Source organism: Lathyrus oleraceus, chromosome 7, assembly GCF_024323335.1.
Source record: "Lathyrus oleraceus cultivar Zhongwan6 chromosome 7, CAAS_Psat_ZW6_1.0, whole genome shotgun sequence".
NCBI lineage: Eukaryota > Viridiplantae > Streptophyta > Magnoliopsida > Fabales > Fabaceae > Lathyrus > Lathyrus oleraceus.
In genome coordinates, this window is record NC_066585.1 from 180,082,564 (window position 1) to 180,094,932 (window position 12,369).

Sequence of the window (12,369 nt, forward strand, 5' to 3'; positions counted from 1 at the left end):
GAAGCTCATGAAGCGCAAGTTTGTCAAGGAGCTTAAAGACGTCGCAGGCCAAGCCCTCTTCTTCGTCGAGCACGATTAAGAATTCACGCTCAAATAGTAGGTCTTTCAACTGTTGAAGTTTGAGAGTGGAGGCAACATCCATCTCTGGCGAAGCTACAATAGTTGAAGAAGAAGGTTGTGCCTCAGTCAAAATTTGATGTAGTTGTTGCAGTTTCCTTAAAGCCTCTTCTGGATTACGTTGCTTTATAGCCAGGACCTCATCCGGAGTCAAGGTACTGGTAGAGACTCTTTCACAGTTGTTATCTTTTAGCAAATTAACTAATTAGATTTTTTTTATGATTTATTAATATCAAATTTAAATATTTGGAAATTTAAATTTGAATTCAAATTCAATCATATCTTGTTGTGGAGGTGTTTGAAAAAACAAATATTAACCAAATCTCCACTTTATTTATTGAACAAATCTTTTGCCCATTAGAGAAAATCCTAGTAGAGGAATTCTATTTAAATAGACTCAATTCCATCCTTGAAGAGAACGAACAAGTATTGAAGATACCTAGTGTTAGGGTTTTATTTGACAATTTGGTTTGTGTTGCTTGTACATCACACTAGTGCCCACACTCAAATCATAAGGCATAATGTTGGTTTGTTTAGTTGAGTTTTAATTTAACATTCTTTAAGTTGTTTATTGGAGGTTATCACTTGGGATTAGTGATTTAGAGAAAGTGATATGGGTTCACATATTTAGGGGGATACCTAAATAGAAAGTCACTAGGTTTAGGAAGAGGCATTGAACAACATGAGGTTTTTGTTCTTGTAAGACTAATTGTACTAATTCAAGATACTGAATTTGATTTCTTGGGTAGAGTGCCCCACCAGGCGTAGGTGTGGTTTCACCAAACTGGGATAATAATTCCTTGTGTCATTTTATTTCTTTCTACTTTAATCATCTTGTTTATCTATTTTTTGTTAATTCTGGTGTAAGATGTTAAACACCTTTGCTTAAGCCTCTAGTCCAACATTTCTCCCCTTAGGAACAAAATTTCAAAACTCATACTCCTCAGGATCTTCTTCCTCATCTTCTTTCTCTTCATCCTCTTCTTACTCCAATGTGTTTTTATTATTCCTACCATTTCCTTCTACATCATCATGCATATGCTCTGGTCCATTTCCTTTTGGATATAACAACCTATTTTCAGACCATTGAAGTTCATGGAAAAATTATCCTCGGGCTGGCATATGATCAAATTGAGAGTTTGTGTTTTGGATTCTTAGTTCTAATCTACTAATGTATTCTTGGAAATAAAGAAAACCTTTGCAGGATTCACCCCTAATATCCCACTCTTGGATAAAATAGATTTACAAGTTATGATTCACATCGTCCAAACTCAAAGTATCTTGTTGGGTTTGATATGGTGTTGGAGGTGAAATAGTTGAAAAAAATTGTATTATAATGTTTCTTAACATACAATAATGTTGAGCAAAGTCTTCATCCATTTTTATGTTAAAGCCGTGATGGTAGTAGTCATAAAGGTGTACTTCAAACATTATGTAAAGTCTTGTAATCAATCTAGAGAAGACTAAACGAGTTTTTTTACATTAAGTGTACAATTTCCCAAATTCTATCTGATATTCATTTGAATATATCTATCTTCTACTTGGTCAAAATGAACCGGATGAGTTGGGATGGATGTAGGGTTGTTGAGGTGGTGTTAAGTTTATGGGTGATGTTGGACAAGATAAAGGTCAACTACATTTAGGCTTCTATAGTGTCGTTGGTCCTTTTGAATTGTATAGGTCAATAGATCTTCTCATTTCATAGGTTTCAATCCAATATAGATATCAATGTAGATCCTATCATAATCCTAGTTTATAGGGATTGCCCTTGAGAAGAGGTCTACCTCATTTGGGTTTTCCATGAAAGCGCCTTCTCAGTATTCATGAATGGTATTCTTATACTATGAAACTTATCTACCCCTGGCCCAAGATACTCTTGATATCATAGTATCATCATCAAAAGGTTTAACATTAGCGTAAATTCTTTGATGATATCAAGATCAAGTTTTTCAGACGGGTCTGCCAATACATTCCATCCCCATTTATTAAGATCTTGTACAAAACTTGAAAATTCCACCCGGTATTCCAATTTGACCTTTCTTATAACGACTAATTGTCTTGCCCAATGGTTGTAAACCTCCTTATGACCAAGGCTCTTTAACCGATTATGACGGTACTTACGATGATTCAATCACTACTAGAATATGCCATTTTAGCCTCCTAGTTTAGAGTCAGCCACCGACACAAAAGTTATTAGTGTCGGCTAAACCTACGTTAACCGACTCTAAATTTGCTATTATATTCAAATAATATTTAATTAATTTCTTTAGAGTTGGCCTAACCGACTCTACTGAGTAACATTATTTTTTATTTACTATTTATTTACTTAGTGTCCGCTAAGTCGAGTCTACTTACTTTATTAACTTTAAATTATATTTAGTTCTATTATTTAGAGTCGGTGTGGCTGATTCTATTAAGTCACATACTTCTTTTAATTATTTAAATCAATTGACTCTATCTAATAACGTACACTTTTTTAAAATTAATTTATTTAATTAGAGTTTATATATAAATTTTTAAAATTTTTTATTTATTATCTAGAGTCTGCTTGGCCGACTTTATTTAATAACATACATTTTTATATTATTTATTTATTTAGTTAGAGTCTATATATTTTTAAATATTTCATTTACTATCTAGAGTCCGTTTGACCGACTCTAGGAAATTTGCTATTTTGAAAAAAAATTACACAACAACTTATTGTAAAAATAATAAAAATGTTGTGCCAATGGGGCAACCAAACTTAAGATTCTTAATACCCCAATACATTGCACTGACCACTACAACACAACAATGTTATTGAAATATATGGTGAATAAGTATTTACATTTAAAAATAGTTTTGTTAATATTTATTTCCCCTCATTTCACTCTTTTCTTTTCCCTACCTTTTATTTCACAATAATCGTATAGCCCTAATCTCTTTCTCCATAATCTCTCTCCTTTTTCCCTAAATCAAATCGTAAATCACTTTTTCTCTAAACCGTGAATCAAGTTGAACTGAAATCCCTAATTCGTGAATCAATTGAAGAAGTCATTTTCGTTTCAAGCTCTTTCCATGGAGTTCAAGGGTTTTTGATTCATCAAAGGTAATGCCTCTGTGTCGAAGAATTCATTTTCATTTCCATGGAGTTCTGGTTCATGTGTATGAGATAGTGATAAATTTTGATTTTTCAAGAACTCCCGACTTAGTGGATGCAGGAAGCAGCTTTTGTTTATGATGTTTTTTTTTAGTATTTTCTTGAGTAACATGAAATTGAAATTGGTTTTCAATCTTTATGTTGCAGCTACAAAGTAAGGTTTGAAGTGTTTTATTAATAACTACAATGGTTTTGATAAGCGGAAATAAAAAATGGTAAGTTTTTTGTTTTTGTTTTTGTCATGTGATTGGTTGTATAATTCTTAAATTTCAAGAAAAATTGTTATGGTTAACTCTTCAATTCAATGGGATGAAGTGTTCTTGTTGGGTTCTTTATGGTTTAGGGTTTATAAAAATGGTTATTTTGAAGGGCTTTCTTTGTTGTCACAAATTTGGTTTTTAATTAGTTGAAATTATTTGTTTTCGTGTTTTCATTTTCGGTGGTGGTCATAGCGCAGACCGTTGTTTTCTCACATATTTCAGTTTGCTTTCAGTTTTTTTTCTTGTTGTAATATTATGTACGTGTCTTAATTCTTGTTATGTAAGATATATATTAAAGAATAAAGACTAGTGAAGAAATATATCATTCGGGCTTTTGCAAAGACAACTATTTATCAAGGTTAGTCATCCCTAGTCTTGACTCTAACTATACTTTACTACTGTTGAATCCTTACAATTCATTTAAAATTTGACTGAACCGAATCAATGATTTGGTGAAATGTATGTTAATTTGGAATCGAACTGAACCGTTAGTAATTGATACAAAGATTTTTTGTTTATATTGATTTGTTAATGTTGTTGCTGAAAAATAATATGATAGATCAGAATAACAATGCATAACAGAACTCGTGTCTTTAAGTTTGAATGCCCTCCGAGAAAAGAAAAATTTGTTAACTATAATTTGTGTTCTTTATATTGTATTACCTTATATTTTCAAATGGCTAAATTTGTGTTGTTACACTCAAGTTTTGATACAACCAATCATTATATTTCTTCTAGCATATCTGCAATTGTATGATTTTGATAGTTGTTAGATTTATATTTAGTTAGCTGCAAATAGATCACAGTGCGATGATTTCATAGCTTTTTAATTTTTATACCGATTCTTTTTTTTCTTCTGTTGATTAAGTTATGCTTTTGTTTATTTGCAGTATTTTCTTTGTTTGGTGAAACTTCTTTAGAACATTGATGAAACTATGGATAACTTTATCAATAGTCTCCATAAAATGTATAGCCTACCATATATTATCAATACTATAATTGAAATACACAGACAGAGCATAGACTGTTGTGGAAATACAAAGATAACTGAAATGAGAGAGGCATTACTTCTATATACAATCCAACCTCTACTCTAGAAAATTAAAATAACAAGATCCATTTTTCAAACCAATACATGACTTCTATAAAGATTGTAATTAAAAGTGAGAATTTGCGGACGAAATGCCTTGTTAAGTTGTCAACAAGTACATAACTGTAAAGCTTGACAGAGAGGCATCAGTCGTCCATTTGGGCCATGTTAAAGTTGTATTTTCACCATATATAGCATGAATCCAAAATAAAACAAGAACCTATTGAACAAATCTAAATAAGAGTATTCAACATATATTAATTTGCAAAATTAATTTCATCCTTAAATTTAGGACAGGTCTATACAAACTATCAAAGTCTACTAATATGAACCACTTGCTCTTTCTATGTTGACTTTAGGGTTGACTTTAATGTCGGCTAGTTGACGCTATTAGAAAATGTTGACTATTGTTTGTTGACTTTAGAGTCGGCTAGGGCAACACTAAGCATAATTGTTGACTTTTCATGTTTTTGAAATAATATAGTGTTGGTGCATTTAGTGTCCTATTAGCCTCGGTTTAGCCAACACTGGTTAGCCTCAACATATCTCTAGCTGATGCTACCCAGTAGCTTCACAACTTTTATCCAAGGCCTGACACTGACGCTAAACACATAGTAGTGTCCATTTTTTCACCTTTAGCGTCTTCAAACGGTCGACGCTAATAAATATTTCTCTAGTAGTGTCGGTTAAGACATTGTGAAAATTCTTGGAGTGGTTTAGCTTCAAGTGATTATACTTCTTATGGGGGAGTATGATTGTGGGTGAAGACAATGAAAGTTGATGTATTATTTTAAATCAAGGTGGAAATTGTTGGAGTTGGTTGAAAATATATATGTTGAAGAAGTCCCACATCACTTAGTTGTGTGAATGAAGAGAGAGTCCAAGGTTATATATAGGATACAAGTTCTTTAAAGTCACACATCACTTAGTTTTGTGAAGGAAGAGGGAGTCCAATGTTATATATAGCATTCAAGTTCTCATTTCAAGATGCATCAATCAAAAACACTTTAAGCTTGTATTTGACTTTCTATGTTCTCTTATACTCTTGTATTAGAGTGTTGTGAGATGTAGTTAAATATTTCTTTTGGAGGGTGTGGGTGTACTGAGGGCATGCGTTAATTAAGGGGTATATTATATGTTCTAACAATTTTCACATATTGTTATTCTGTTATTGTTTATTGACAATGGTCGTGGTTTTTTCTCTATGCTTTGTTTGTTTTTTCCCAACAACTGATATCCGAGCTTTTGGTTCGATCCATAGATAATTGTTCTTAGTATGCTCTGTGGTTGCAGTTTTATATGATCTTCCATACCAATCAAGTACGGGGGAGTGTGGGGTGGGGTGGAATGAAATGTTGGGTGCAAGTGTGAGTGGTTAAAATCTCATATTTTCTATGAATGGTAGAATTTTGTATCTAAAAGGGAGATGATTGATTTACCTAACACCTTAAGTTTTTGGATTGATATGTGGCATCTCCCTCTCTTGTGGCCCTGAAGCATTAGTCTCATTGGTGCTCCCGACTCTCCCGGACTCTCCAACAACTATTTGATGACATGATGTCATTCCATAACATTTAGCAAAAAAAAATTGGACAAATTGAACGTAAAATGAGCAAGTTAGAAGCGAAAGTGTGGAAAAAGCATGGAAAAGTGACAAAGGGTGAAGAAAAGGACTTAGTGTGAAAATTGATGAAAAAAGAACAAAAACACACCGAAGCCACTAGAATTAACGTGTCCATGCCCATGTTGCTCCTCAGCGCGATGATGTTTGATGTTAGGACGCTTTCCTGACACGCTTTTTGGGAGTTCTAAAGTAAAACATGGAGAACAAAAATGGGATTCAATTTCTTAGAGAGAAAGTGATGGATTTGGGCGATTTTGGAGTGTGTGAAGGCCATTGGAATTTTTTTTTGGTGATTCTTCATTATCTTTAATTCTACACTTATAGTATTGATTAATTTCAACACGAGTAACTAGATATCTCTTAGGTTAGGTATTATTTGATTATGAACCTATTTGTATTTGATTATGAACCTATTTGTCTTGACTCTCTATTATTATTCAGTTATAGATTATTCCCATCGCCTATTGTTTTTATGACATTTAATTTGATTTTGATAAGTAGTAAATATTTGATTTGCTAATTGACAAGGGATTAGATAATTAAGAATTTTGACTTAGGGACTAATTCACTCAGTTACCTAGTCTGACGATACAATTGACTTGAGGGGTCAGGGAATTGACGCCTAGACTAGTGAGCTGCACAACAAGGGTTTAGGTGTAGTGGTAGAGTTAGTTCGTCGTGTGATTATGTATTCATTGCATGTCTGTTAAAGCGCGTTTCATCAATCAAGTAGAAATAGGGGATTCTGATAATAAGATCTAACTTCCTTTATCATCATTGTTATTAAAAATTATCTCTTGTGTTTTCGACTAAACAACCTGAAAAAAAATACTTGGTTACTATTTTTATTTATATCGCACAACATACCTTATTCTAAATTAGCAATCCCTGTCATCAAGTTTTTGGCGTGGTTGCCAAAAATTGCAATTTAAACAAGGAAAATTTTGTGCTAATTTTTATTTTTTTTAGGTTTAGGTTTGAATTTTCTTTGTTACTATTTTTGTGTTATTTTATCTTTAATTTTTGTTTTAGTTCTATTTTTTAGTAGGTTATTGTAAATAGTTAGCATTCTATCTTATTTTCTATTTGAGTTTGATTTTTTTATTGTTATAATTTTTATTTTTATTTTATTTATAGATGTTATTAATTATTTTTATTTTTTCTATTAAATTTGTAGTTTTATTTTACTTTTCTAAATTGTGTTCCTATTTAGTTTTTATCTAGTTCAGAGCTACTGAGGCATTTTTCTTATGATTGTGAATGCTAGGTAAAGGAAGGCATGTATAATGGAGCCGACTCTCTAGTTATTTTGTTGGCAGAATTTGAAGCGTCATCAAAGCAATTGGTACTTTTTCATTCTTCACCAATTGCATTTTTATATCATGTTTTCATTCTACTAACTTGTGTTTGTATATATGATTATTACAGATATCTGATCTCACAAGTAGCTTACAAAAGAACTTGCCCACACTTGGATGTCCAAGTGGTGTTGAAATACAATTTTGGACTCATGAATGGGAGAAACATGGAACTTGTTCTGAATCAAGCCTTAAACAACATGATTATTTTGAAATAACGGTCAACTTGAAACAAAAAGCCAATCTCATTGATGCTCTTACTAGTGAAGGTAAATATATGACTTAAGGACAAAATATTGATTTTGTGAGATGATATCTCAAGTTACTTATAAACATTGATTTTGTGTCAGGGATACAAGCTGCTGGAAATTCATACAACTTGAGCAGTATCAAAGAAGCTATAGAAAAGGGAGTTGGGTTTACTCCATTCATTGAATGCAATGTGGATTCATCTGATAACAGACAACTATACCAAGTTTATTTGTGTGTGGATACTTCCGGATCTAACTTCATTCAATGTCCTGTTTTCCTCCATGGAAAATGTGGATTTGAGATTGAGTTCTCAATTTTTTAGATATCACTTCTTACGATGATAATAATATATCTTTCCTTTGCATTTTTTGTTTTGCATTTTGTGTTGACGTTCAATTATGTGGTTCTGATCCTTTTGCTTTCTCTGAATTTGCAGAGCTGGTCCCTTTGCCAAAAAGGATTGGTATGATATCAAAGCTCCTTCAGTTTTCCAAGTGAAGAATGTTGGCAAAACCCTTGTTTCTCGTACTCAGGGAACTAAGGTATTATCCTTATAATGTTTTTTTATTTGGTTTGATATGTACATTGTTAGGTAATTAGCTAATTTTTGAATCTAATTTATTTTGTGATTGCAACTTAATAAGTGTGTTAATCGTGTAAATGCTTATGTACTAGTGAAGTGGAGGAAATGTTAATTCTTATTGTATGTTTACTTACTCTAATATAAATTGTAAGAAATGATAAAATTAAGTAGTTAAGGTATCATGTAAAATTGTAAATATATAATAATATAGGGCAGCGTAAACTATAGAAACAAATTAAAGAGGTACGTATACGTGTATAAAATTTAATGACATAATCTTGTAGTACTCCTTATGAACCCCTTTTGTTCTAATCTACTTGGTCCGTGACGAAACTGTGAACCTCCTTTTGTTTTGTTGTCCTTTACAGTGTTTAGTAGTTTTCTAGGAATAAATTAACTCTATTATCATATACCATAGTTGAATACTAAATCATTGTGGCACATTTTCTTCATAGCACATGTTTGATAAATGTAAAGTGTAAACAAATACAACATGGTTCTAAGCTGCCACTATTCTATTTTATCTTTAATGCTTTCTTTTTGCAGGATGGAGAAGCTTATGCTTACTTGATTCAAGTATCGTAGCAGAAAACAACATCAAAACTAAGTCTTCTTTTCATTATCACAAGATTATGCAGAGCCATTAATATTGATGTAACTTGTTTTTACAAAATTGTGTATATGAAAATGATTTGTCAGAAGCGTGAGTACCCCAACCTAAGGCATTTTGGAGCTTTGGGAGAATCTGCAGTTGAGTTTGGCTTCATGCGAAAGTATTTACTACTGCGGTTTTGAGCACTATATATTTGAAAAATGGATCTCCCATTCAAAACTAAGTCCCCAACAAGTTTGTGTTAATGTGAAGGAATTTGAAGGTTAATTTACATTGAAGTTGAAGTCACGTTGTTATTGACTTTTCGTGATTGACTTCGACTTTATAGTCGGCTTGGCAGATGCTAAAAGGTTTCATTGACTTTCCTCGCTTGACTGTAGAGTCGATTGGATGACACTATTTAGTTCCATTAACTTTCCTTGGTTGACTATAGAGTCGGCCAAACCAACGCTACTAGAAAATGTTGACTTTTTGTGTAGATTATAGAGTCGGCGAGCCGATTCTAAACATATTTATTGAATTTCTTTTTTGACTTTAGAGTCGGTCTATGCAACGCTAAATATTATTGATGAATTTTCTATGTTGACTTTAGGGTCAGAGAAGTCGATGCTATAGTTTTTTTTTTACTTTTGTAAGTTGACTTTAATGTCGGCTAGCTGGCGCTATTAGAAAATGTTGACTTTTGTTTGTCGATTTTAGAGTCGGCTAGCGCAACGCTAAGAATAATTGTTAACTTTTCATGTTTTTGAAATAATGTAGCGTTGGTGCATTTAATGTCCTCTTAGCCTCGGTTTAGCCGACATTGGTTAGCCTTAACATATCTCTAGCTGAAGCTACCCAGTGACTTCACAACTTTTATCCAAGGCATGACACCGGCGCTAAACCGACGCTAAACACATGGTAGTATCCGTTTTTTCACCTTTAGCGTCTTCAAACAGCCGACGCTAATAATTATTTTTCTAGTAGTGTCGGTTAAGACATTGTGAAAATTCTTGAAGTGGTGTAGCTTCAAGTGATTATACTTTTTATGGTGGAGTATGATTGTCGGTGAAGACAATGAAAGTTGATGTATTATTTTCAATCAAGGTGGAGATTATTGGAGTTGGTTGAAAATATACATGTTGAAGGAGAATCACTTTAACATGTAGATTATAGAGTCGGCGAGCCGAATCTAAACATATTTATTGACTTTCTTTGTTGAATATAGAGTTGGTCTATGCAATGCTAAATATTATTGATGAATTTTCTATGTTGAATTTAGGGTCGGAGAAGCCGATGCTATAGTGTTTTTTAGTTTTGTAAGTTGACTTTAATGTCGGCTAGCTGACGCTATTAGAAAATGTTGACTATTGTTTGTTGACTTTAGAGCCGGCTAGGGCAACGCTAAGCATAATTGTTGACTTTTCATGTTTTTGAAATAATATAGTGTTGGTGCATTTAGTGTCCTCTTAGCCTCGGTTTACCATACATTGGTTAGCCTCAACATATCTCTAGCTAACGCTACCCAGTAGCTTCACAACTTTTATCCAAGGCCTGACACTGACGCGAAACACATAGTAGTATCCATTTTTTCACCTTTAGCGTCTTCAAACGGTCGACGCTAATAAATGTTTCTCTAGTAGTGTCGGTTAAGACATTGTGAAAATTCTTGGAGTGATTTAGCTTCAAGTGATTATACTTCTTATGGTGGAGTATGATTGTCGGTGAAGACAATGAAAGTTGATGTATTATTTTCAATCAAGGTGGAGATTGTTGGAGTTGGTTGAAATATGTATGTTGAAGAAGTCCCACATCACTTAGTTGTGTGAATGAAGAGAGAGTCCAAGGTAATATATAGGATACAAGTTCTTTAAAGTTACACATCACTTAGTTTTGTGAAGGAAGAGGGAGTCCAATGTTATATATAGGATTCAAGTTCTCATTTCAAGATGCACCAAAACACCTTAAGCTTGTATTTGACTTTCTATGTTCTCTTATACTCTTGTATTAGAATGTTGTGAGATGTAGCTAAATATTTCTTTTAGAGGGTATGGGTGTACTAGGGGCATGCGTTAATTAAGGGGTATATTATATGTTGTAATAATTTTCACATATTGTTATTCTGTTATTGTTTATTGACAATGGTCGTGGTTTTTTCTCTATGCTTTGTTTGTTTTTTCCCAACAACTGATATCAGAGCTTTTGGTTCGATCCATAGATAATTGTTCTTAGTATGCTCTGTGGTTGCAGTTTTGTATGATCTTCCACATCAATCAAGTACGGGGGAGTGTGGGGTGGGGTGGACTGAAATGTTGGGTGCAAGTGTGAGTGGTTAAAATTGTAGGAGAATTGCCATCCAAGGTGCAGTGGAATTTAAAAATTTCTCCATTTAGTGATCCTTATGAATGGGCATGATCAGTGATAGAATCGTTACCTCTTGTGGCGATCACGAACGTTGAACGATGACAACGTCTCTACTCAGTCCACACGAACGGATTCCTTCAATCTCAGTGCTAGCTGGTACGAATGAAGGCTTTGAGTGAGAGAAAGAGAGATACGAAATTCCAACTCTTCAGCTGTGTTGTATTCCCATTGTTACAATGCTTCTACCCAAGGGTTCTATTTACAGAACCACTTGTGTGGGCTTCAAGCTAAAAAGCCCACTTAAGTGTATTTTGCCCATATCTCATAACATGCCAAAATCACTTAAGTATTTGGTACCTTACCATATTTTGTATTCTACTTAAGGGCACCATACATTACGGTATTCCTTAATTACTCTATCTCTCATCAATCTGTCCTTTGTGTGTGACCCTATAGGTTTTCGCGGCGTTGGCAATTATATTAAATCACGTATTTAACATAATAAACAGTGAGCAGTATCTAGCAACACATCACTGCTACCCAAGACACGAAAAGGTCATGTGATCTTACAAAACCTCCTGTGATAATAATTATGTGTATAATTACCCGTTTGCTTTTATGTCTATATTGAACACAAGGTATAGACCGTGTCATCCTTGTCCAGTTCAATATTGGTCCCATAGACATTTATCCTGTTACGCAGGATGGGCAAATTCCATCTAGGTCACTCATGTCCCTCAGCATGCTTTGTGGAGTACCCATCAACTGTCTTTATGGTCATCCAGTTACGAACAACGTTGGATCAGCAACAAAGCACTCGACTCTACATCTAGGGTCCATAGTGGTTTCAGGTCGAAGAGTGGTTTACACTATTATCACCATGAGAATAACTTATGACACTTTGCATAACTTTCTATATAGTATTCTCATAGCGGGTCAATCCGGTATAAATATTACTCTTAATATTCATACCTATGTTTAAGACTTGAT

At 33.5% G+C, this 12,369-nt stretch overlaps 1 protein-coding gene across 2 annotated transcripts; it reads left to right on the forward strand.

Moving 5' to 3' along the window:
• The first annotated feature begins 2,972 nt into the window (after positions 1-2,972).
• On the forward strand, positions 2,973-9,573 carry LOC127107366 (ribonuclease 1). 2 transcript variants are annotated; one of them, XM_051044650.1, is made up of 8 exons: positions 2,973-3,205; positions 3,404-3,471; positions 3,802-3,874; positions 7,498-7,575; positions 7,659-7,857; positions 7,939-8,071; positions 8,277-8,382; positions 8,970-9,573. In XM_051044650.1, the coding sequence occupies exons 4-8, from the start codon at positions 7,510-7,512 to the stop codon at positions 9,006-9,008; spliced, it is 543 nt and encodes a 180-aa protein (XP_050900607.1). In that variant the 5' UTR covers positions 2,973-3,205; positions 3,404-3,471; positions 3,802-3,874; positions 7,498-7,509; the 3' UTR covers positions 9,009-9,573. The 2 variants fall into 2 exon arrangements, with proteins under 2 accessions (XP_050900607.1, XP_050900606.1); XM_051044649.1 differs by lacking the exon at positions 3,802-3,874.
• Positions 9,574-12,369: the final 2,796 nt, after the last annotated feature.

Bases quoted from the DNA above. Each gene is read 5' to 3' on its own strand.
- LOC127107366 (XM_051044649.1), top strand. The intron at 7,858-7,938 runs GTAAATATATGA...ATTTTGTGTCAG, and splicing joins TGATGCTCTTACTAGTGAAG to GGATACAAGCTGCTGGAAAT. The intron at 8,072-8,276 runs GTGTGTGGATAC...CTGAATTTGCAG, and splicing joins CAACTATACCAAGTTTATTT to AGCTGGTCCCTTTGCCAAAA.